This window comes from Fringilla coelebs (assembly GCF_963513975.1).
Source record: "Fringilla coelebs genome assembly, chromosome: 1".
In the NCBI taxonomy this organism is placed as follows: Eukaryota; Metazoa; Chordata; class Aves; order Passeriformes; family Fringillidae; genus Fringilla; species Fringilla coelebs.
The window spans coordinates 123,842,736-123,867,759 of record NC_140028.1 but is presented as its reverse complement, the minus strand read 5'-3'; the positions used below and the strand labels follow the sequence as shown (position 1 = coordinate 123,867,759).

General features: G+C 40.7%; 2 protein-coding genes across 2 annotated transcripts; one reads left to right on the top strand and one right to left on the bottom strand.

Moving 5' to 3' along the window:
• Window positions 1-286: 286 nt before the first annotated feature.
• Window positions 287-18,189, top strand: TSPAN13 (tetraspanin 13). Its single transcript, XM_084220960.1, has 6 exons — window positions 287-404; window positions 11,809-11,976; window positions 13,016-13,096; window positions 13,941-14,054; window positions 14,391-14,501; window positions 15,674-18,189. Exons 1-6 carry the CDS (start codon window positions 342-344, stop codon window positions 15,746-15,748), a joined length of 612 nt encoding a protein of 203 aa, XP_084077086.1. The 5' UTR covers window positions 287-341; the 3' UTR covers window positions 15,749-18,189.
• A 2,112-nt stretch (window positions 18,190-20,301) lies between these two features.
• On the bottom strand, window positions 20,302-24,784 carry AGR2 (anterior gradient 2, protein disulphide isomerase family member; the record flags this gene model as incomplete). Its single annotated transcript, XM_084205837.1, has 7 exons — window positions 20,302-21,272; window positions 21,861-21,944; window positions 22,373-22,436; window positions 22,816-22,889; window positions 23,871-23,923; window positions 23,997-24,060; window positions 24,655-24,784. 7 exons carry the CDS (start codon window positions 24,782-24,784, stop codon window positions 21,223-21,225), a joined length of 519 nt encoding a protein of 172 aa, XP_084061963.1. The 3' UTR covers window positions 20,302-21,222.
• Between the last annotated feature and the right edge of the window lie 240 nt (window positions 24,785-25,024).

The following is a 25,024-nucleotide window of genomic DNA, read 5'->3' as shown; positions in this document are numbered from 1 at the left end:
CAGCACGGCGCCGCGGCGGGGTCCGGCGGGCGGGGGCCAGGCCCGGGCTCGTGTCGTCACAGCAGCGGGGAACAGGGACAGAGGACCAGGGCTGGTTTCGTCACAGCAACGGGGACCGGGGACGGCAGAACGAGCCCCGCCCGCACAGCGCGAGCCGCCGGATAGCGGCTGACGGCGCCGACGTCACAGCCCTCATTTGCATACATTTACCTTTGCGCCCCGCGGCGGCCAATCAGCGGGCGCCGCTCACCTGCTGCGGCCGCACCCGCGCGCGGCCGGGGGCGGGGCTGCGGCCTCCTGGCGGAGCGGCTGCCGCGCGGGGCGGCGGTGGCGGCGGAGCGATGGCGTGCGGGGGCTTCGCCTGCTCCAAGAACTGCCTGTGCGCCCTCAACCTGCTCTACACGGTGCGTGCCCGCCGCGCTCGGCTCTGCCTCGTCCCGCTGCTCCCGCCGCCAGCTCGGCTGGGCTGAGCTGGGCTGGGATGGGGAGGGGAGGTGGCGTGGCGGGGCTCGCCGCCCTTCTCCCGGTGGGATGTGGCCGCGGGGCCGGTGGGGACCGCGCTGCGGCCGCTGGGCGGTCGCGGCTTCCGGCTCGGGAGGCTGGGGTGGGAGGGCTGAGGAGGTGACAGCGGTTAGGCCGGGCTTTGTCGCCGCGCGGACGTGGCTGCTCGGGATCAAAATCCAGGGAGGCCCGGGAGCGCTGCCCGCCCGGGGCGGCGGCGGCTGCCTCCGCTCCTGCAGGGAGCGGCCCCGCGGCCCGGCCCGCCGGTGCCCTTTTTCTCCGTCTGGAAAGGGCACTGCAGCAATCCAGGCGTGAAGCAGGGAAGGGTTTGTTTTGTTATTCCTCAGCCAAGCATCAGCTCCCAAATGAGTGCAGCTCGGTCAGTGACGAGGCCCCCGGCAGCCCCGGTGTTCCTGGGATAAACCAGGGAGTCACCAGGTCGGGCTGCCTGCGGTGGTGGGCAGATACGTGAGGAGGGGGAAAAAAAGTAGGATGTTAAACTGAAATAAATGACTTTGCTGGGGAGCTGCAGGCAGGTGCCTGATTTTGTTCCGGCGTGTTGGAGGGCCTATTTTCAACAGAGAAGAAAAAAATCTCCAATTGTGGTATAGCTACAGGAATTTTTTTCCTCAATATCTATTTTTAAAGGGCTCAGAAATAACAAGAAACGGGAGTAAGTGTAATGGCTTCCTCTCGCAGCACATCTGGAGAGGTAGAATGTCCTCTAATGTTTCAAGTTTAACAACAGTGCTTGGGAGTGACTTTCAGCTGACTGAAATTGGGGTCAGCCAGTGCTTTTGGGCTGTTGTATCTGTGCTTTTCTGAAAGCACTGCCCGGTCTGGGCTGAAAACAAGACTAAAGAACTAGCAGGTCTAACACTGTTCATCAGAACAAATAGTACCTGGCAGCAACTGGACCTGATGGAGCGCAAAGAAATGTGGAAATACCTGGGCTGAACCCAGAGCTGGTTGATGTTCTTGCATGTCCAAGGTGACCCAACCCCTCCTTTCCTCAGAAAAGAGCAGAAGAGAAACCTTTATGTCGGAGAGGCTGCATTATTTTACTTGGTCTCCATCCTTGGGGGAGCTTGAGGAGTGAAATATGTCCCTGGAAAAGTTTAGAGCATGCTTAGGCAGCCCAGCCTACCCACTGTGAAAGTTAGCTTGGATCCCTGTGATGCCTCCTGTTGGTGGGCAGCATCCAGCCAGAACAGAGGGGAGCACATAGGCGTTAGGTATCTGTAACTGAAGGTAAGCTTAATGGATGTAGAGTGTCATGATGGGGCTAAGTTAGAGTCATAAAATAGCTGAGGTTGAAAGGGTCCCCAGAAGATCATTGTGGTCAACTTTTAATGAGATTTTCCTGTGCCAGAAGGTGGGTTATAGGTGCATTGTCCCATCCCAATTTTGCTTTTCAGTTAATGCAACACTTCTTTTGTTATTATTGCTATTCCTTGAGTGACAGAAGAGTGAGAGAAATCTGGATCATTCTCAGCTGGATGGACAAGTAATACTGTAATGTCCTGTGGACAGCAGGTGGTTTTTTTTCTAATGACTGCATCATTAATTCTGCAGTCATATAGCCATATATTAACCAGGTGTAATGAGTCTGGTAGGTCTTTTGGGCATATCTGGCCTTAGCAAGGGTGGGTTTAACTTTTGGACTTCTGTAGTTCTGTCTGTGGTACCTGTGCAGTGTATTTACCACTTTAATCTCTGCTCTGATGTCTGCTTGAGTAGACTTTACTTTGTGGGTGTCGCTCTGTTTTCTGTCACTTGACCTATACGAAACACCTGTTTTTGTTGAAGGGAAGGAATGACGTCTTTAAATGATAGTTACAATAATGTCCAATTGTTATTGCTAGTATTGTTTATTAATAACCCAAGTCACAAGACTTAATGCTTTTAAATTCCTAGTTGGGGAAATAACACTTAAAGTGCTTACTTGGCCTGGTAGAGTTATAAAGTGTGTGGGCTTCTCTGTTCCTTGGTTAGACAGAAACCTGAAATAAAGGGTTGAAGCAGCAACCCTTGGAATGATGGACTTATTTTTTTCACAGCTGGAAAAAAATACAGAACATAATCAGAGCAATAACATTATGATTGTCTCTTTGAAATAGTGTTGATTCACTAATAAATGGTGAGAAGGGCGTAGTGGTGGTAAGAAGGGATAGGTGGCACTTCTTGGATGTTTTTATAGCCAGCACTGATATGTCTGTATGACATGAATTAACCTTGAAAACTGTATATTGGAAGTTTCAATTTACATTCTGCCTTTCATTAAAACACTCTAGATAAAATATTATATTGGAGCTTATTGTAAAAATTTTTTAGTACTGCCTTTTTTGATTTTTTTGTAGTAGTACACTAAGAAAAATATATCTCCTGGCAGTAATAAATCATTTACTGGTTTAAGGCAAGAAACCAGAAACCTACCAACCAAACTGCTCACTTAATCTTCTTTTCATATTTTACTTTGCCAATGACTTTTGGTTCTTCTCCTCACTAAGTTAGGGTCCTTAGGTCCTGATTCTATTTTTCAATCTATTTTTTATGAGTAATTCTGGCATCTGTGCTGAGTCTTGCTGACTTCAGTATGGAAGAGTAGAAAAAAATGATTGAGACTATTTATTGACTCTGTGTACATGATGATGTGTATTGTCAGAATAAAGCCTCACATGGATGAACTGAATACAAGAACCTTTAAAATACTAATTTTGGGTATCTGGCCTATTTAGTTTTTATTTAGTCAGTCATATTTACATTTCCCATCAAATGGCAGACCTATACAAACTGTTTAAAGTGCCTGTCCACAGAATTAATCCAGATTCAGGGATGTGTTTGTAGCTTAAAACTTAAGCTTCCAAGGAAGTCTTCAATGTTTGTGTTGAAGTACAAACAGTCAATATCATCGTTCGTATCTGATTTTCGGAGAGGAGAGGGAAGTTCCTGACTAGTGGTGAAAGGTTGAAATGGTAGGTGAGCCACAAGATTAAATATTCAAATAAAAAACCGTTACTTACAGTTCATTTTGGTGGTGTGTGCTGTTTTTTTGACCCAAGCAGCTACTTAATATGGCTGCAGCAGGAAACATGAAATGTTTGTTGGCAGTATGTAAACATATCATATTTTCATGAGCAGGCTTTATGTTTTCCTACACTTAGAACAGCCATTTGATTTCAATTAAACCATACAGTACCTTTTCCATTAGAAGTGTGTATTTTTTTAGTAGCACAAAGCTTATTCCATAAAAGCATCCACATTTACTTGTAACGCTAGAAAGAACCTTATTAAAATAGTTCGCTTTTTATATTATGTCATTTTCTGAACCTCTTTTTTGATTGCCTGTTAAGTGGTTTTTGCATCCATTTTCAAAGCATTGTGTTTGAAAGAGTTTTTGGGCTTGTTTTTTTTGTTTTTCCTATCACTGTCTCTTGTTCTCTGGGTGCTTTAATTATTGAAGTTGCATTTGGGCTTTCTGCCCTCTTTATCAAACTTGGTTTCCCTGTATTATGGAAATATGCAAAGATAAGTATAGAAATTCTCAGATTTGGACAGTGTGTGCTTGGTATCATAGAATGATTTGGGTTGGAAAGGACCTTCAAAATCTTGATAGTCCAACCCCTCTTTCCTGGACAGGGACACCTACCACTAGACCAGATTGTTCAAAGCCTCATCCAGCCTGGTCTTGATGATTTTAAGAGGGTTTTTAATTACTAAGGTATTTTATAATAATGCTTCTCTTACTTTCAGAGTTCCTGATGCAGAGGAATTAGGATCATCTTCCATGCAAATCTGTCTGCTTCATCTTTTTGCTGCATAGGGGAAACTTAGTGTCAGAGGCAGGGTGAACATGTGGATTTTCCTCAGGAAAGGGAACGTGTCTTCGTGTTCTCTGATATTTCCTGACTGGTGTAGTGGCTACACAGAGCCAGGTACAAGCAGACAGGAGTTAGAGAAGCACAGTTCTTGCCTCAAGTGGCAATTTCTTTCACATTGATTAGTGAACCTGCAGTCTCTGAGTGCAGCTCCATTTTGGTTTGTCCTAAGTTTGTTTTCAGCTGTAAGACAAATAAGATAAAATACCTACTGCTTGCCCTGTCTGACGGGCTCTGGTCAGCATTTAGGTGTGCAGCATCGAGACTTTGCCCCAGCACCAGCCTGTTCTGTGCTGGTCTCCCTCACTGTCATGCCTGGATGCTCAGCAAATGGGGCAGGTTGCCTTGGAGCCATTTCTGTTGTTCTCAAGAACATTTTGAAGATGGCAGTATAAGCTGGGCTGACTAGTCTTGACATGTAAATAAAACTGGTACAGAAGCTCCCAGGTATTGGTCAAGGAAGTTAATGTTGGTCATGTCTGTCTTGTGGCCTTTTTGTTTTCATTGGCATTTTGGGAATGTTTCTATGCTCACGCTTGAGACCACACAAGAATGCAGCAAAAGTACAGATGGATATTTAAAGATGCTTTTCCAGGTCTTGGAAAGGCCCTCTATGCTGTGTGTCAGTTTATAGCCAAAGTGACAGCGGTCTGTGGTGGTTGGGTCAGAATTGAGACGGGTGCTGGGTCCATAGGCCAGCCCGCAGAGGGTTTTGGTTTTTCATTGTCTTGTGCAGAGTGTGCAGTGGCATGTGGAGCTAGGAAGGCAGCCTGTCAGTAGGGAAAGAGGAGAATGACAGGGCACAGAGGAGGAGGGTATATGGAACACAGCGTGTTTTGATACTGCTGGTCTTTTCAGCCATCCTGGTGGTGCACGTGGGCTCTTTTAAACCAGCACAATTATTGAGAACCCCTTTGGGTGTCCTGCAGAAGCCTTGTAGCTTATATGATTAGTTGTGGGGTTTTGTACTCCTGTTTTTGTGTTGAAGGAGATACGATGTGTGGAAGAAGGATCTGTGGGCTCACCAGGCTTTATGAAAACATTTTGTAACCTCTTAAAAACCAATGAACAAACACGCAAGTAAAAGTAACATTTTAGAACATAATTGTTCCTGCTGCACAGCAGAAAGCTTCTATTTCCAAAGACCACAGGGTATTAAGCGGGGGTTAAATCTGACATTTTAGTGTGTAAATAGTTTGTTACATGACCAATAAAATGAATAACTCTTTACAAGGCTTGAAACTGAAAGAACAGGCTTTTGCGATAGGAGCCAGGAATGCTGCCTTTCACATAAATTGCTTGTTCCTCACTACGTGTCTCAAGGCTGGTCAATAATCAGACTGCTGATCACTCTTCATTTAAATAAGTCTCATAAAGATGGAAGATTTTGCTTTCTGTTAGAAGTCCTTTGGAGGTACTCAGAGCTTTCCTTTGCTCTCAGTAAAGCTGAAGTAGTACTGTAAGGAAATAAAGTTGCTTATGGGTTGCTTACAGCTGTGATAGAAACCACTTCAGCTTCATTTTATCTTGCTAAATGTTGTGGTTACACCACTGTGTACCGCCTGTTGTTTTAACGTGATGTTTTTAAATTAAGTGCCAGGAATCAGAATTGTCTTCGAGATTCTCTATGGCTTTGCAGAAATGGTTGCCGAAGTGGAAGGGAAGAGTAGTGGAAACCTCTAGCTTAAATATATATGTAATTTGACATTTAAATTTTAAAGCACCCTTTAAAGTAGTAGAATATGAACTTATATGTGGGGAGAGAGGTTAGGAAGGATGCATTTCATCATTTGTGTGATCTCTCTGGTTTTAGTTCCTGTTCCGTATTCACTTTGACAGCTATTCGGTAAATATTTCCCTTGCTGATATGAGAATAAATGCTGTATAATCTCTTTACCTAGGAATGGTGAGTCAGTAGTTAGTAAAATTTAAATTCTGAAACGTGATTTTTACCAACTCCTGTTAGTATTGAGGTGGTAAGGAAGCTGGGGGAATACCCAGCCTCTGCATATGACTTCCTTCCTAGCCAGCAGTCCAGGCTAGTTGAAATACCAAAAAGTTGCCAGTTAGTCAAGACAGCAGATTTGCTGGTGGCTTGCTATTGTAGGAAGGAGGAAGTGGTTTTAGCATTTGAATTGTTTCTCATGGCATTGTATAGAGAAATAGTTTGTCAGTATCTTTGTTTCTTTTTTGTAATGGGGACTATAAAATTGCACATAAGTGCAGGAGCACTTGTGGAAAGAAATATGTTTTTTCCAGTAGAGGAAGGAGGGAAATGAGCAGTTATGTGCACAGGAGAACTTGGATTTAAAGAAGAGAGCAAATTTGGAGATTTGTTAGGGAAATTATTGTATTTGGAACAGCTCTGAAGGTCAAATGTGTGTATGTATGTGTATTAAATAAAGGGAAGCTGCCTAAACTGGAGTCTGGTCTCTTCCACTGATCTTGAACTTCAGTCTTCCTAAAATTTTCCCTATACAGATACTGACATTGGAGTAATGTTTTGTCTCCTGACAATATGCTTGAATTTTTTTTCCATTTGTTTTACTCCAAAGTAGAAATACTCTAATCTCATAGGGAAAACCACTGATCTTCACCTAGAATTTGTGCTACCTAAAGATTTGTTCTGGTAAGCATTTACTTAATTTCAAAATTACTAGTTTATATATTGAATTCTGCTAAGCCTATATTTGTGTGTGTGCCTCTAAGTAAAGTACCTAGGGTTTGAGCTGGTGGAGAAGATAGTCCTTGGTCAGTGCTAAATCCACCTCTTATCTATCTGTTAAAACTTTGATTTTTGGTTTGGAGAGAGTGGCATGGTCAAAGTGCTGGCTGTAGTGTATAGCAGTGTTGGTTGGAAGGCATTTTTGGGGCTCATCTGTCCAGGCCCCTGACCAGGATTATGAGTAACAGTAATTTGCTGTCTGTGGCTTAGCCCGTGGAGTCTTGGACACCCCTGAGAACAAAGATCAACACCAAACCACCTTGCAGGTGTGTTTTCTAATGTCCAGTCTGAACCTCCCAAGCTGTTACTTATGATACCCAGAAGAGTTTGCTTCCATGTTTGTATGCTGTGCCTTCCGCTTTAGTTAGTATGTGATTACCCCTAGGCAGCAGCCTCTTGGTCATACTAAAGAAACCCAACTCTATTACCTCTTCTCAAACCTCTCATTATCAAGGCTCCATGCCATTTTACTGACTCCTGCCAGGTTCTCAAATTCCTTTTCTGCCTGGGGGACTTGAAATAGAACACACTATTTGAGCTTCAGTCTCACCCGCATTGTGTTTCCTTTGATTGCACTCTTCTTGGTTTCCCTGTTTGCAGTGAGACTGTGAGACTCCTGGCTTGTATTCAATCTGACAAACAGTTTGATCTCCATATCTGTCTCATTAAGGCTGTTGTTCAAATGGTCCAATCCCAGGCTCCACTGAAGTACCCAGGAGCACAATTTTTCACTTTGCAAAGTTCCTGAGGTTGGCTTATTCCTCAAGTTTATCAAGGTATATCTGAGTTAAATCTCTTTTTGGAGAGTCAGTCACTTCTCCTTGTTTTGTATCATCCACATGTTTTCTGAGAATTCATTTTGTGTTATATTCAGGTTGTTGATGAAGATACTGTGTGATACTGGCTCCAGCATCAGCCTTTTTGGTGGTGCTTACCTGCTGCCAGCAGGATGCGGAGCCATCAGTTACTGCTCTTCAAGTTCAGCAGTCTGGCCTGTGGCTGTTCACTCTTAACAGGCCATTTCTCCAGCCTTCCTGTGGGAAACTGGATTAGCCCTAATCACTGAAAACTGGACTGTGATTTCAGATATTTCTGGTAAATACATCAATCAGATATTTTAAGTGTTACTAACCAAAGCTAGCTTTGTGTGAGTAAATTTGTGTAGGTAAAATGAAGTTTCACAGATAATTCAGTCTTCCAAGGATGACGCTGTTTACTTTGGGAGGCTTCTGTTGCCATGAAATGTCGTCTCAGTTAAATAAAATGTGACATTCAGAAGCTCCATAGAGAGTCCTCCTTCCTTCATTTAACAGAAATACTTGGCCTTTTTGCATGTAGGTAAAGCTTGTATGTTTAGAATGTACACGTTACTCACTTTAAGTGGTTAGGGTCACTAATTTTGTTTTGAGTACATTGTACTATAAAGCCATAGCAGCTTCAATTTTAGATATATTGCATTTAAATCCTTTAATGTCAAAACACTGGAATAAGCACTGTTGAGTGGTCATTCCTAGTGGCTAAACAGTATGTAGCACTATGAGCCTTGCATTGTTTTACAGACTTGAAAAAACTTAACTCAAAACAGCTATTTCTTCTTTTTGTAGTGGTGTGCTTTTACTTTAGTTTTTGCATTATGGCGCTAAAAAACTATATAGAGAAAAGTTACTCCTCTCATTCAGATAGTCTATGCCAAACCTGAATATGAAGGAATAACCATAATTTCATATTTCAGTAAACATGTGGAGGAGACAGAAACTTAATATTAAATCAGTTTCTGGAGTGATTAGTAAATCTGTAGTCTCCATTTCAGTTTTGAAACAGTCAATTTTCCACAATTTCAAGTGGCAAGAAAGGAGTGGCCGGTAATGATTTTGATCCATATCATGGATCTGTCTGACTGGATACAGCATTTTCATATTGGTTGTCAGCCAGAGCCCAGTAGCATGGATCTGTGATCCCACTGAATTTCCAGATGTTTTAAGGAATTGGACAATTCCTAACTTTGTCAAGTGAAAGAAAATAGAGCCTTGATATTATGGGGGTAACAGTTGAAAATGAGATTGATAGCTCTAAAATTTTGAATGGTTCAATATGGGTTTAAAATCCAGAGAGGCTCTTTCCCCCCACTTGATTGAAAACCAGACCTTTTCTAAATTCAAAATGTGGCTGTTTCTACCAGAAAAGCTTTTTGTGCCAGGGTGTCAGGACAGTTCTGGTGTTATGCAGATAATTTTCTGCATTCATCATCAGATTAATGTAAGATGAGACCAGTAATGGCATCAAGAAGCAACTGGTACGCTGCACTTCACAGACTGTGTTTATCCAGGAGGCACAGATTTTGTCTCTTGTTTTGATTTTAGTATTTTAAGAACAAACTAATTTCTTCTAATGTTTTTGGACCTCTTATGAAATGAGCAATGACCTGAACAAATGCATATTTTGGTATCCTGGAGGCAGATTGGTGAAAGATTTGCCCGCAGACAGAAAAGTATTGGTGAAAACTATTAGGAACAAAGTTTCATCTGCGCTTCTTTGTGAAATAAATTGAACTTTGTCATTGCTTGTGAGTTTGTTTTTTTTTTTTTAAAGACCTATGTAGTGGAAGTGTGAGTTCAGTATTTAGAAGCTGATGCAGAGCATGGGATGTCAGACAGCACTTTTTCATTGGAAATTGGCCTGTGGGGTTTCTTTTTAGTTAGTTGCTTCTGGTGCTTACATGGAAAAATAAATCTTTCCAGTGAAATGAGACAGTGAAAAAAGTGACTGGGCATAGATCAGAAAAGGTAGGTCTTGCAATAAACTGTCTGGTTAGCCAGGCTAATTTTTAATGTTCTGGTATTGGGAAGTTCATAGCCTTGTGCAGCATGGATTCAGAAAATTTGTCTGTGTAAGAGCCAAGGTATTTTATTTTATTTTTTTTCTTCAGTCCTCTCTGTAATTTTGATTCGTGACACCTTGGCCTGTTGTTTTGGTTTTAAATAAATGTGGTAATTTAGGCTTTTTGTTTAAGAGAAACAAAGACAAATGTGAAATCATCCTAAACTCTGCTGGTACAGAACAATTCCTTTGAATTTTATATTGTTTTTTGTATCTTTATGTGTTAAGAGAGAAGCCTAGGTATGACAAATATCCTGCTTTTGTTCTTGCAGGCTCTTGAATTTGTTGTGTGGATTACTGGCTTTTGGTAAAAAGTTTTTTGAGATGTTTTCCTGTGTGAACACAAAAAAATTCCACCTGCTGTGTTTAGATCTCGATGAGCATCTCTAGTTGTTTTACTAGCTTTCTTGATGTTATCTTAGATTTCCATGTTTCAAAAGCTGCATTACATAGGTAGTCCTCTAAAATGTACTTAAATGGAAAAAAAATACAAATGTATTTGGCATTAATACCAAGAAGAATTCCCAGATGTATGATAACTATACTAAAGTGATAAGTTGAAAATTGCCTTTTTTTTTTTTTTTTTTTTTTTTAAATCCTGGCTCTGGGTAAGCAGTAAAATGTGCTTCATGAGAATGTGCCTTGTTTGAATGGAAATGATGAGCAAGTATAAGTGCTTGCTCTATACCTGTTCAGCAAAGCAAAGTAGTTGAACTAGACTAAGTGCCTACTGTTTTATATTGTTGGTTTGGACTTCTTTAAAATTAGCTATAAAGCTGAGTAGTTTTTTGTGAGATCAAAGTTTTGGAAAGTTAAAACTTGCATGTTGAATTGGTGTCATTTAACAGAGAATGTAATAACCAATGTTATACATAGGTCTGTTTCAAACCAGAGAGTCTTGGGCATTTTGTGCCTTGGACATCTGGATTGGCTTTGTCTGCTGCTTCCCTCCTGCTGGACTTCATTACAGATTTCTCTGCAGCTTTTCATGTTGGAATTTCTTTTTTCTTGGGGTTGTGTTTTTGGTGTGGAAACAGGAAAGGCTGGAGCTTCCTGCCCATATAAACAATAAATCTCTGTGAAGTAACTGGGACAGATTCCTGCCTGCCTTCCCTGAATACCATGTTTATAAGGAAGGAAACAGCATAAGTGTTTTGGGTATTGGAATAGGATTCACTTAATAGTAGAGCTATTTTTCTTGAAAAAATATGCAGAGGAGACAGGATGCCTTTATTGTTTTACTGTATAAAGTCCTTGAAATTTAGATCTGAAATGTATTTTTTGTCACCATGTTAACTGTTGTGTTACATTATCAAGTATGTAGAAACTTTTTTAATGAATTAATACAGCTGATTACCATAAATTTTGACAAAGTGCCCTTTTTTATACATTCAGAGCTGTGTAGCTGTATATTCTATTTTCTTTAAACATAGTGCCACAGTTTAACAAAAGAGATCTAATTTTGGTTCTTACTCTACTCTGAATTCAAGTTGATGATTTTTAGCTTATTTGTGAATTACGTTCTGATCTACAGTCTTTTGTCTCTAATCAGTCACTGGGTGCAACATGGCTTGATTTACAGGTAGTTTGAGTTGTAACAGTTCCACATTGACAGTGTGGAAGAATATGTATGCCTTAAAACATCTGAAACTGAAATTACTTATTCAATGATGTGGAGGGTTGGTTTGTTTAGGGTTGTGTTTCTTCTTTTTGCGCCAGAAAGAAAAATTGTACGTTTTTAAAAACAACCTTAATGTAAAAAAATTATCTGTGTGTGGGAGCCTGTTTTAATATGCAGTCTAAATTTGTGTTTTCTTTTCCCTCCAGCTGGTGAGCCTGCTGCTGATTGGAATTGCAGCATGGGGAATTGGCTTTGGCCTCATCTCTAGTTTCAGAGTTGTTGGAGTGGTAATCGCAGTAGGAGTCTTCCTCTTCTTTATTGCCTTAGTTGGATTGATCGGTGCAGTGAAACATCATCAAGTATTGCTATTCTTTGTATCCTTCTGATGCACTGCATTGATTGCAGTGTGGTTCCAGCCGTGTAAACAACCTCCTGTGTCAGCTGAGACTGCTGGGGGAGGTGCTTCAGAAACAGAACAGAAATTCACAATCTTACTTTGGTCAATGCAGTCTAAATTAGACTTCCTTCCCATTTAACTTTATTTCAGTTTCCTTTTTCCCCTCCGTTGTTTGTGCTCTGAAGATAGAAGTATTCACATATCTTTTTAAACATAAGACTATTTTAATTCTTTGAGAGCTTTTTATGGTAGCTCGCTGTCACAGGTGCCTCTTACTGTGTGCTCACCCCTCCTACATGGTGCTAAAGTAGGTGAACTATTAATGTTTAACTTTTGTGGTCTGTGAATAAGAACTGACCTCCACTTTGCAAACAGCTAAATTGTGTGAAGTATCTGACTCTGAACACAGCAGCCAAATTCTGAAAGTACTCCCCAAGTTTCAAAACATGATCTTTAGTATCAAAGTTCATTCTTTTTGTTTTATACCATCTTCAGATGCAGTAGTCCAAAAGTGTGTGAGGCTGCGTTCCAAGAGCAACTCTTAACCTTCTTTTGTTTTTAATCTACGCTAAAGTTATTTTTTGTAATTAATTACAGGACTCTGTCATTGAAAAAAAGTAATCTGAATATGCAATACCCCGAAAAATATTTTCTCTACTACTGAAGTACATTGAAATTACATGAGTCCGTAAAGCTGCAGAAAATGGCTGGAGATCTTGCTCTCAAAGCTCATTTCATTGACCTCTCTGCTCTTGTTTTCTTGCTAGGCAAGAAATATCTAACAAGGAAATACCACCTATGTATAGTAGTAGCCAAAAAGAGATAATACATGGTGATTGGGTTTTGGGGACAGTATTTAGGTCATCTTTTCCACATCCAGTCAGAATTTGCTTCCATAGTTGTTCTGTTTTAAAGGACTTACTGTTACCCAGTGAAATGAATAATGCCATTAGGTGCATATGTTATAAAAGCAAAATTAATTTGAGAGTGTATCCTTAACTATTGATTGTTTCCAGTACATGATTATTCTTCTGCTAGTCTTTATTGTCCAGTTTTCTGTCTCCTGTGCCTGTTTGGCACTAAATGAGGAACAGCAGGTAAGAAAAGTTTCCTGCCTTCTCAGGTAATCTGTAGCATAACACTATAAATATATATGTACACAGGCACATGTATTTGTATATAGTCCTCCATAAAAAGGGGAGAGCATATTTTAAGAAAATCAGCATTGTCCTATTTATTAAAGAGTCGACCTTGGTCAATGCTTGGCTCTGGTAACTAGAATGGAATGCATTTGGGTCCTAAAATGACTTTTTAAAATTTATTATTTAGTTTGTTTTTAAGCTTCCTTTCTAGGTTTATGATCACAGGTGTAGCAGCCTGGTATCTTGATTATATCTCGTGTTCAGCAATTTCAGATAAGCTGATGAAATATACAGTAATCATGGTGTAAATTTGATGAAGTCATTGAATTGTTCCTGTGTAAATGGAAAGGTCATAACTGCATTAGGCATAACTACATCTTAAAGTAAAAGTGGTATAGAGACCATGCGGTATGGAGACCAGTTCTTAGTGCATAAGAAGTGGGTAAGGGCACAGTGACTAAACAATTGGTTTTTGCATGTGAGGGTGCTTTTTGTGTATAGCCTGGGCAGTCCCAGCTAGATTAATCACATGCCCCTTTACTAGTGATCTTGTTTGGTTTAGCAAAAACAAAAGAAGGAAAGGAATTATACCTGTGAATGTGCTGCTGTTAGGTGCTGTTCTTTCTTTAGCTACACAGCCTCTTTGGACACTCCAGTTGTTTTTAATATATTTATATTCTCCTGTTAAGCATCAAGATCTGAAGGCTTTATTTAGGACATTATTAACTAGATTTTGTATGTTAGTTTACAGTATAAACCAGTTCAATTAATGTAATATGTTTTTGCTTATGGCTTCTAGAGTGAACTTCTAGAGGTGGGATGGAGCAACACCAACAGTGCAAGAACAGATATTGAGAGAAATCTGAATTGTTGTGGATTCAGAGTTTTTTATCCGAATGAAACCTGCGCCGCTGTAAGTTCTTCAAGTGTGAAAAACCATAACTTATTCACACCATGTTTGTTCAAAAATGTTTCCATAGTTACAGCAAGGAGCATTTTAACAGATGTGTAATGTAGTTGTTACAGTGATACTAAGCTCTTAACTTACTGGAAAGACAAGTTCCGGGGCACCCTGAAAAGTCTGTACTCCGTTGTCATTTATACATACCCTTGAGCTCTTGGAGTCTTTTAAAACTGCTGTAGTTTTGTCCATGGGTAGCATGGGTAGTCTCTTCTAGAACAAACTAGATGCTTTGAAACAACCAAGCGTCATCAGCAAATGGAAAGCAATTCTCTGTATCTCTTGCAGGATTGTCTTAGAACTCTCCACTGTAGACCATGCGCACCAATAATGGAAGAATATGCTGGAATGGTGCTGAGATTTGTCGGCGGGATAGGACTCTTCTTCAGTTTCACAGAGGTGAGTGGGTGGTTGGACAATTGACTGCTTTTTTCTCAGTTTTAAAGCTTTGCTTTGTGAAACAAAATTTTAGGGGGTTTATTACAGGAAACCTCAGTCCAGTCTCAGGAATCAGATAATTAATTAGGCCAAATTTTTCAAATCTATGATCTTGATGACAGACATGTGTCTGTCAGAAGGAAAGCTTTTCTTGCAGCTTTGTTATTTAGACAACAAACCTCAGCATTATAATGTGGTGCTGTAAAATTTAAGCTTTTCAGAAACTTAGCTGGTCAAGTGTACCATTCTCCAGCAGTATTAAAAGAGTGCTGTTGCTTTATCTTGTTCCCTCTTCTTCCCACCTATTCCCCACTCTAGCACACATAAGGCCTTTGAGGATTTTTTTTTTTGGTGCCGCCTGTAGTGCAAAGATAGAGTTGCACAAGAGTGAACTGTATTTTAAACAGTAAGTTAAAATTAAGGTCTTTTGGCTCTTTGCTTTAGTACTATGATGATGCATAGCTTGCTTTATTGATTGGAGTATAAAAGTCCTCAGAGTGGGTATTTTCTAATCCCAGAGAAGATCATGTGCAAGTGCTCTTCCTGCTGCTTAGTGCAGTTTTGAGGTTTGTAAATATGACAGCAAGAAGAGAGATACAGCAACTTAAACAGAATCACACTGATCTCAGCCATCTCAGCTAAAAATATGAAGGTGCTGGTGGGAATGACAGGATTTGAAAATGCGCAAGAATAGCTGTATAGTTAAGTAGTAATGGTGAAATGAAACAATTTGGAGGATTTTTTTGTCATTATATTAAAAGCAGCTTTATGAGTATTTATCATTTGGGAAGGGGAGAAGAATAATTTAACTTCCGTTATAAAAACAATGGGAAATTTTTTATTGCATTGTGAATATGGATTTGGCTTTTGTTGTTCATAGTTTAGTGGTTTTTGTTTTGTTTTTCTCTCTGTTGCTAGGGCATGATTTTTCTCAGAGAGAGAGGGTGCATTCTTTTTTTCTAATTAGAAAGATGGAGTGTGGTTGTACAATTTTAGCAACAGCAAAATATCCTAAACTTGTATCCTACGCTGAAAATTCTTTGTCATGATTTTGTGTTTAAAACAAATTTTGTAAAACTAGAAGATGGGATTGAAACTCTGTGCTTAATAGTATCTTTGGTTTTTATTTTCAGATTCTGGGAGTTTGGCTGACTTACAGATACAGGAACCAAAAGGATCCCCGTGCAAACCCTAGTGCATTTATTTGATGAGTTTATAAAGGACTAAATCATCTCTTTGCACCCTCTACTTAAAAATACTGATTCTCCATAGTTTGGTATTTCTCCATAATAGGTATTCTACATGTACTCAAAATAAAACACAAGTCCTGTAAGAAATGTGCAGTTTTCATATTTAATTTCTACTATTTTTCTTCTAAGAATCTCTATCTTAAAGTAGATGGGTGCATTCAGTAGCTGGGCAGAGTTGAACTGCTGGTTAAGAGTTTGTTAATTGTTATGGTAAACTCAATATAATGAGTTTTATAGCACTACTGGGTTATCTGCTGTAAAAAAAACCAAAACCTAAAGGTATTCTCTGCTGTATTCATTGATTACAAAAATTCACACAAATTCTCATTAAAATGATAAAAATTTATGGTGGATGGTTGGGTATGATTTACTTAGATTTTAGGATTTATTATAGTAAACTTTTTTGTCTCCCATTTTCCTCTTAAGGTAAAAATAGAAGCTAGAGATGTTATTTTCTATAGTGCACATAAGTGTATGTTAATGACTACTGTAGTCTTCACCCCTCCCCTTTCCTGTTTGTTTTGGTTTTCTGGTAGCTTTAGAATTTTGTTGAGAATAAAAACAATGTTAATGAATATTGTCATTATGAGAACAATGAATGAAGAAAACCAGGAGAATGTAATCTGCAACTGATTAACTTGAAACTTTTTTCCCTTGACAAGTGAATGAGGTGTGGTATTTGCACAATCAATGTCTGTCATCTCTGATACAAGAAACTTGATGTCTGGAAAGTTGTTGTACAGCTATTTTTTTTAGATGGTGTAAAGTCATTGTTATAATAACTCAGCAGTGTATATTTCTGTTTCATCCAGATAACAGTCTTGATTTCATGAGAGATTGAATGACATGTAAAAAAAGAAAGAAAGAAAAACAGCAACAAAAACTAATGCTTTTCAGTAGTTTGTTTTCTGAAAACAAAGAATTCAAGTTAGAATGGTGCGTTATCCATGTAGAAAGTGTTGTCTGAGCTGAAGGGAAGCGTGGTCTTTCTGCCTGTGAAAGAAGTGGTGCATCAGCTGAAACAGCAGACATCTGAACACCCAAGGTGCACAATGTCCCATTTGTTTCTAACCATACTGAATTGCAGTCTGCACTGCACCTTTCCTTCGTTCATTCTTCACTCAGTTGCTGCTGCTGTCAGAGTAGGCAGTTGCTGTAGCCTAAAAGACAAGTCTACAGGAAGAAAAGGGGAAGAGTATTAAGGCCCTCTGCTGAGGAATACAGCACCTGAACAAGGTGGAAAGGAAATCTGGAGGCAGACAGAAGTAGATTCTCATACAGTCAGTCCCCCTTTACTAGAGAGATCCCTCCTTACTCCCACAGAGTAGGCAAAAAGAAGTTCAAACACATGCCCATCAAAGCACTTCCAGACTTTCACAAGCTAAGTGCTTCTAAAGAAGAAATTGAGGTTTTGAAGGGGAAGAGTAGAAACTGAAAGCAGAGGGATGTCAAGAACTTGCTATAGAACTGCTTCTCTTCAGGTGTAGCTGAGTTTTCAGCATCCATGGTCAGCACCTTCTCCTGGAGCTGCTCTGGGAGCTGTGTCTGGCTCAAACAGAGACCTGGAGATCCAGGGTAAGAGCCCACTCGTGTGCTGAAACACCTTAAGAGCTTTCAGGCCTGCTGAAGTCTAATAATATGTATATAGTGCTTTTCTTCTCCCAGTTGCTGTTCTGTTGCCCTCAGTTTCTCTCCAGCCATTCCCAAAATGTGTCAAGAGGACAGCAATGATCTCATGGCTGCCTTTAGGAACAGTTCATTTTCCTGGTCTACATGGGCTCTGTGTTTTGTACATTACAGTAATAAATCCAAGGAGTCGTCATATGGAGGGTGTTAATGAAGCTTGAAGTAACACAAAATTGCTGCTTCAATTTTAACTTTTTTCCTGATTGCTTTTGTAGTGCTTAGTTTTTGGTGGTTCTGATTCATAAATATGGTAGATTATACTGGAGTGTAAATGTGCACCAATGCAAAAACATTGAAAATATTACCACTTCCAAAACTCTCATGTCTCATAATGTGAATTTGTTTTAGTAGTCAGAAGATAGATCAGTGTATGGAATGATTAAAGTTTTTCTACTGTATTAAAAATACATTGTCTCTTTGGGATTGTGGTTATACAAACCCATCCAGCCACACAAACGTTGAAATTCCCAATTAGAGGTGTGGATTTGCTTTCCAAACCTGATTTTGAAAGGGGATAGTAAAACACAATGAGTCTGACTTTGTTTTTGGAAGGTGAAGAGTGTTGCCTCTCAGAGAAAGCCTGACTCATTTGAGTATCCAAGAAATGCTGTACTTTTCGGACATGCCAAACTAGAGCATGTAAAAATTTATTTATACCTATTATTGGTGGGCTTTCTCATTGAACTTTGTTGCTTTATCTTCTTGAAAAACGTTTTCACCACTCAAAGATTTTTTTTTTTCCTAGAGATGCATTTTAATTTTCACCTGACTGCTTGAGATTTGGACTTCATTGTAACCAGATTTTCTAGAAGCTATTTACAGCAGCACAGTGTCAAAGTAATGGAGTGATTTAACTTGGAGCATTCTTACCACTTACTTTAGATATCTTTTGGCTTTAGTTTTTTGAAATGCTTTCTTCAAGTTGGTTATTCTGGAAAAATGTAGAAAGATGTCATCTTTCTAAACACATACGCATTTCTATCATACAAAAACAATTGGCAATAAAGCAATCTAATTCTTCTCCATCTATGTGAGAAAGTGAATCCAGATATTGACTAACATCCTGATACTACTGCACAGTATCTACCACCTTTCACCTGAAAGTACCTATTACAAAAGGGAAGGCTTGTATAAATTGAAGTGATACCTGTAAAAACATACCTTAAAAGCTATAGCTGACAAGTGAATTGAATAGGAATGAGTTAGTGTTCTTAACTTGCATAATTATTTTAGACCTAATTAATTAGAAGATTGTCTGAATGCTAGTGGAATTCCTAAAACACCCATATCCATCCTGTGTACTTTGGGTTATCTAACGATCATATGTATTTTTGCAATGATTCCCAGGTTTTCCAAAGAAATTGAAAGAGGCTTTTTTAGGTGTCACAGCTTGGCTTAATGCCTCTTTAAACCCCCCCAAAAAATCTGTATTTAGAGGAAAGTAGGATTAAGTTGACCATTTATTCATTAAAATTCTTGCAGATTTGGTTGCCGTGAAAAGTAGATGAGAAAAGCATAGCCTTGAGTGCAAAAAAGAAGAATTTCAGTTTCAAGAGCATTTATTGATACTTGCAGGCTGGACTAACTTGTGTTTGCATCTAGGCATGTACATTAGTAGACCCTTGTAGGGTCTCTATGTGCCTCATATCCATTTACTGGATGTTATACATAGCATCAGTACCTCTGTTTAAGAAAAGGATGCAACTTCATAGTGCTATAAAAGCAGCTTTGTAAAACATGATGGCACAGGCAACCCTTGTTTTATTTCATGTAGCTCTAGCCAAGAGTACTTTGGATTAAGTAGGTGAAGATGATTCTGATAACCAGCTCTGGCCTCCCTTGGTGTTGTCCCTCTGCTAAGTGATACGACCACTTTTTTTTTGACTGATAAGTGATTCTAGGGACTATTTCTGCCCCCACTGCATCTCTTTTTCCTCTGTCTTCTGGATGCTGCAGTAGAAAGTAGCATCTTACTGAAGTGCTGAAGGAATGCTGAATTCTATGTCTGGGACCCTTTCCAGGTACCTCTTGAGGTTTTCTGGTAGGCAGGGTTCACACAGCTTGCCAAAGACCTATTAGCAAGTACCTCCCTTCTGATTTTGCTGAGAGATTCCCTTGAGCTGCAAGCCTTGCTTCTCTCACCTGCCCTGCCCTCCCAAGCGTTTTCCTCTTGCAGTTGTGGCAGTAAAGGTAATAGAAGTAGTAAGAATGCTGTTATTGACAAAGAGCTGAGAAAATTATGAAGGCATGGTCCTGGCCAAAGTGCTTCTCGCTGATGCTGCTGAGTTCAGAGATAGCAGATATTTGGGGCTGGAAAGTCTCCTTTTTGTGCAAGTCTTTATGAAATGTATACTCTCATGGTGTTCATCTGCAGCGTTTATTTTAATTCTTGTCCCTTTTGGACTTATAAATAAGCAATCATGAAACCAGCCAATAGTCAATGTGGTACCCCTTTCTTAGTCATCTCAAGGCTTTACTGAAATCTGATATAAGCAGGGACATTTTAAGGGAAGCAGGCATATCTTAAATCACTTCAGAATACAGACAGTTCAAAAGACAAACAAGCTCTGTATGCAAACAATCTGGTTCTCTAGTCTCAAGTACCTTCCCGTGAAAGATTTTTACTTGCTACAGTAGCTGTAAAGAAAGGGCTGATAATGAAACCTCTACATAGGCTGGTGCTACTAGAAAATAATTTGAGATAAAGTAGGCTGAGTAATAGAGAGCTTAGCTGGCTTCTGAAACTGGAGATAAAAAGCTGCTTTCCTCTGCTGGGTTTGGCTGAGTAAAGTTGATTCTCCTCACAGCAGCTTGTGTGGTGAATTTGGATTTGCAACTTTAGATTTGCAGCCACAACAGTGCTGATAACACAAGGTTGTTTTCTGTGGTTGCTGACACAGGGTTGAGGTCTTTGCTGCTCCCTCACATTGCTCTGCCAAGCAAGTAGACCTGGGCTGCAGAAGAAGTGGGACAGAGCTGAGACAGCTGACTCCAGCTGAATAAGGGGATACACCATGCTCCCCATACAAACTGGGGGAGAAGCAGGAAGGGGGGCACATTTGGAGTGAGAGTATTTGTCTTCCCAAGTCACCATTACATTTGGTGGGGCCCTGCTCTCCTGGAGGTGGCCGAATACCTGCCTGCCTGTGGGAAGCGGTGAATTAATCCTGCGTTTTGCTCTGCTTGTGCACACAGCTTTTGCTTTACCTATTAAACTGTCTTTTTCTGAATCCATGAGTTTTCTCACTTTTAATCTTCTGATTCTCTCCCATCTCACTGGAATGGAGTGAGAGAGCAAGTGGCTGTGTGGGCCTGGGCTGCTGGCTGGGATTGATCCACCGCAGCCTTTCTCCTCCCCAAGTGCTTGAATGTAAAATGCAAGCTGTGGTCTCAAGCACCATGGTGATTTTACTATTTCTAATAATGGTAGATGAAGATAAGGGAAAAAAATTGAAAATACAGCAATGTTTTGTATGTAAACACTTGAAATGAATTTATTTTTTAAAAAATCATTTTTACAGTTGAATCATACAGTATTCTTTTGTGTGCCTTAAAAAAAAAAGCCTCCAGCTTTTAAAAACACTTCCCAGTACAAAAGTGCTAATGTAAAACTGTAGTGTTTATATATAGAAACCATCACTACACATCACTAAATATCACTCTAAATAGTCTCTTCACCAGTATCAAGGTGTGGAGAAGAGATGGAAGATAAGACTTCATAATATTTAAGGGCTTTCTTCTTCCCCTTACAGTTCAGTCTTCAGGAGCTTCAGCGCTTTCTGCATATTTGAATACACTAGAAATGAAATATTCATGCATGTTATTTTTGCTGCAACAACTTCTGCCAGCAACCAAAAATGCTGCAGAGAAAATGTCATTATTATTAAAGCTTTTAATCACATGCCTATTGCTATAGGGATTCAGATGCACTTACTCTTCCAAGCAATTTGTGAACATCATGGGTTTAATTTTTACTGATGAGAACATTCATTAATGCCAACACATGGGCAGAGACTGGAGCTGTGCAGCAGTGAGGGATGGCTGTAGCAAACATCTTTCCCTGCTCACAGGTTTCCTGACCTGGCCTGTTGGGACTTGTGTGTGAGTTCTCACCATTGCTTGCAGTGAGCACTGCTGAATTATGCAAGTTCCTACTGACGTATGCTTACTTTTAAAACAGATGGATGTTTAAAGCTCCAGGGCTCTGCCATCATTTTCTTCATCTCACTGAGTTTAAGTCTAGCATCCTGTTTAATTTTAATCCTGGTTAGATGTCTTTCAGCAAGTACTGACTGCGAGAATCTGTAATGCCTGGTGTTATTCCTTGTCGCATGAAAAATGCCACTTTCAGAATATTTCCGGAATGTGCCAGAACACTACTTACACAACGAAATGTCAGAGGGCTCATATGCGTAGAGACGGTTGGAGTATCTTCCAGTAATATCTGCTCTCACAGTCAGGGAAGGATCTGGGGGGAAAAGGGTGAGAGAATTTGTAGAGTTTGTTGTGTTAACCTTCAAGCAGAAGGAAATAAAAGGAAATAAAGCTTTCTGCACTCCTGCTTGCTTCCTAAATGTTTCTGTGAGACATGTCTGCTTCTGCTGACTAAGAGATTGTTCTAACAGTGTCACTGACATTTCAGTTTTGTGTTGTGCTTGCAGGTTTATTAGGAACGGGATGAGCTACCCATTCCAGTGACTGTGGCATCAGCCATTGAGGGAGGAATGCTGGACTTGTGAAGCTAGGTGGTACTGAGTCAATATTTGATCCACAAAACCAACTTGAACCTTTGTATTTGTCATGAAATAAATTCCTGTTAATCAGCCTGAGGATTTGAGATGCATGGTGCAGCAGGGGCTCTGTTCTGAGATCAGCTTTGCTGCTTGAGGTACTCACCTATGAACAAAACCCGAGGGACGTACTGGCCATCAGGTGCAAGGTTCTTGTCTGTGGTTTCATACTTAAAGAAAACAGAGAAGGTTCCTAATCAACAAGGGCATGTTACAGGAATATTTTTTTCCTTCACTATACTTTGTACTATGAAATACAGCTCAAATAATACATTTTGCAGTCTAAGAGATTCACTCACTGGGATAGAGTTTTTTAACAGCTGGAATTGCAAATTAATAAGAGTTTATGTTATTATTAAACTTTACATTCCCTCACATTCTGAGTTTATTATAGCTACAAATGTAAAAGACTTACTTATGAAATCTATTATGCTTCAGCAGTGACCATTTTCCTAGCCAACACTAGCTATTAGACTCAAGTCAGAGAAGCCATGATTAAAAGCAGAACTTTGTCGCTTTCACTTAATTAAGTGTAATTGGGAAACTTACCACAAGGTTCAGGAGAATGAATTTTTCAGCCAGTTTCTGTATATCTTTGTGTTCAGCAAAGACTTTCTTGAGGGCTAAAGTAGAAAATTGGGAAAGAAAATGAAAAAGATGCCCTTGAAATATATTGTCCTCCAATAAGAAATTTAAACAAACTGATGAAACAAAATGAGAATTTCCAGTTTACAACTGCATCAAACAAAGATTTTCAGGTTATTCCATTGGAACATGATCCATTATTTTTTATTCTGGATTAAAGAGTAATTACAATAGGGCAAAATGTCCCACCTTCCTTCAGAGAGTACAGCTGGCTCTCAACTTCTCTGCTTAGGTTTGAATTTGAGCATTTGACCCTTCAAACCTCCTGTTCTACTGTTGCGATTTCTGGCTACAGATATTAAGGCACTTGAAAATACAGCATGTAGGGCTTCAGACTGAAATGTTTGCAAGGATGCAAATGCTTGACCAAAGACCCTTGTGCAGTTACTGGAGCTATGGATGAATGCAAAGATCTTGCCATGTGGACTGACTTGCAGGAAGGAAGACCCTCAGATAAATTCAAAGACGCTGGGAAAAGAGCAGTCCCAGGTACCAGAAATCCTGGAAGAGCTCAGTTTCAGCCTGGATTGATTTAGTACCTGGCTGGATTCAGTCTCAATCACTGATTATATGGTCTGAATATGGTCTTTCTGACAAATTGTAATTTCTGGCTACTGGTCTTGCTATTGATTTTGGCTGATTGTGCTGTGAACCAAATTCAGGTTTGTCAGAGGTCAAACTGTAATGACCTGTGCTCATTTCTGTATCCGTTTGGTATCATGCAATACTGAATTACCATTTTTATTTATTTCTACACATTGGAAAACACCTTTGTGGTACAGTAACTTGAAGAACGCTCCCCATGCTTATGCAAGCTAGTACTTACTAAAGTTTAAGCTGAATGGTGGCTGATTTTTTTTTTGTTTTGTTTTGTTTGAGCAGAGTTATTCCAGAAAGATAAACCAACTTTTTTTTTCTTTTTTTTTTTTTTCCCCACCTGCTTTGTGCAAAAAGATTACCTTGGCTGTGTGGGCAGTCTTCCAAGTGGTGGATAATCATCAGGGGCTTCTGGCTGGAAAAGAAGAGCTCTCGTTAGGAGCGGGGGAGGCACGGGGGGCTCAGGGTGGGCGCGGCGGGGCGGGTACCTGTGCTTGGAGCGGAAAAGCGCCTCCTCGTAGGTCTGCGTCCAGATGAGCTGGTCTCCCCAGCCTGCAGGAGGGACAGGGGACACACACACACACCCCCTCAGACAGCGCCTTACACGGGGCCGGGGCTCCCGGGTGCGGGTCCTGCCCCTGCCCACCTCTGCCGGGGGGGCTCGGAACAGAGCCCCTGCCACAGGGCTTAAACCAGGAGTGGAGGAGGCTCGGAACAGAGCCCCTGCCACAGGGCTTAAATCGGGAGTGAAGGAGGCTCGGAACAGAGCCCCTGCCACAGGGCTTAAACCAGGAGTGGAGGAGGCTCGGAACAAACCCCCTGCCACAGGGATTAAACCGGGAGTGAAGGAGGCTCGGAACAGAGCCCCTGCCACAGGGCTTAAACCAGGAGTGAAGGAGGCTCGGAACAGGGCCCCTGCCACAGGGCTTAAACCAGGAGTGAAGGAGGCTCGGAACAAACCCCCTGCCACAGGGCTTAAACCAGGAGTGGAGGAGAGGGTGCTAGGAAATACTAGAAAAGGTTTTGCAGAACGAGTTGCAAGAAAATTAATTTTTTAGAACAGCACAGTAGTTGAAATGTTAACAAGACTGAACTTTAAAAAAAAAAATGGTGGCGGTTTTTTTTTTTCAGTTGTGTGTTTTTTACCTCTAGAGAGTGTCTGAGGCAGCTTTGGCTTAGCGGTAGTGTCCTTTGAGTCCTTCTTGCCCGCATCCTTTGCCAGAGCACAGGAGATGACGATGAGCAGCAGGAACACGGACACGTAACTCCTCTCCATGGATGCTCCTGGAAGAGGTGAGAGGAGCTGGGGCGGCTGCAGGCCCCGGGCACGCCGCGGGTGAGCGAGGACAGGCAGGGCCGCCAACGCCGCGGCCCAGGCGCAGCCGGGAGCGGGGCGAGGCCGGGCTGAGGCCGCAGGGCACGGGCGAGGTTTGCTCAGCAAACGCCCGGAGGGTTGGGCCATGGCCCGTTTAGGATGTGCGTGTCTGTGTTTGTTCATTTCCCTCTCTTCTTTTTA

Bases quoted from the DNA above. Each gene is read 5' to 3' on its own strand.
- TSPAN13 (XM_084220960.1), top strand. From the start codon at position 342: ATGGCGTGCGGGGGCTTCGCCTGCTCCAAGAACTGCCTGTGCGCCCTC. The intron at 14,055-14,390 runs GTAAGTTCTTCA...TATCTCTTGCAG, and splicing joins CGAATGAAACCTGCGCCGCT to GATTGTCTTAGAACTCTCCA. The intron at 14,502-15,673 runs GTGAGTGGGTGG...TTTTATTTTCAG, and splicing joins TCTTCTTCAGTTTCACAGAG to ATTCTGGGAGTTTGGCTGAC.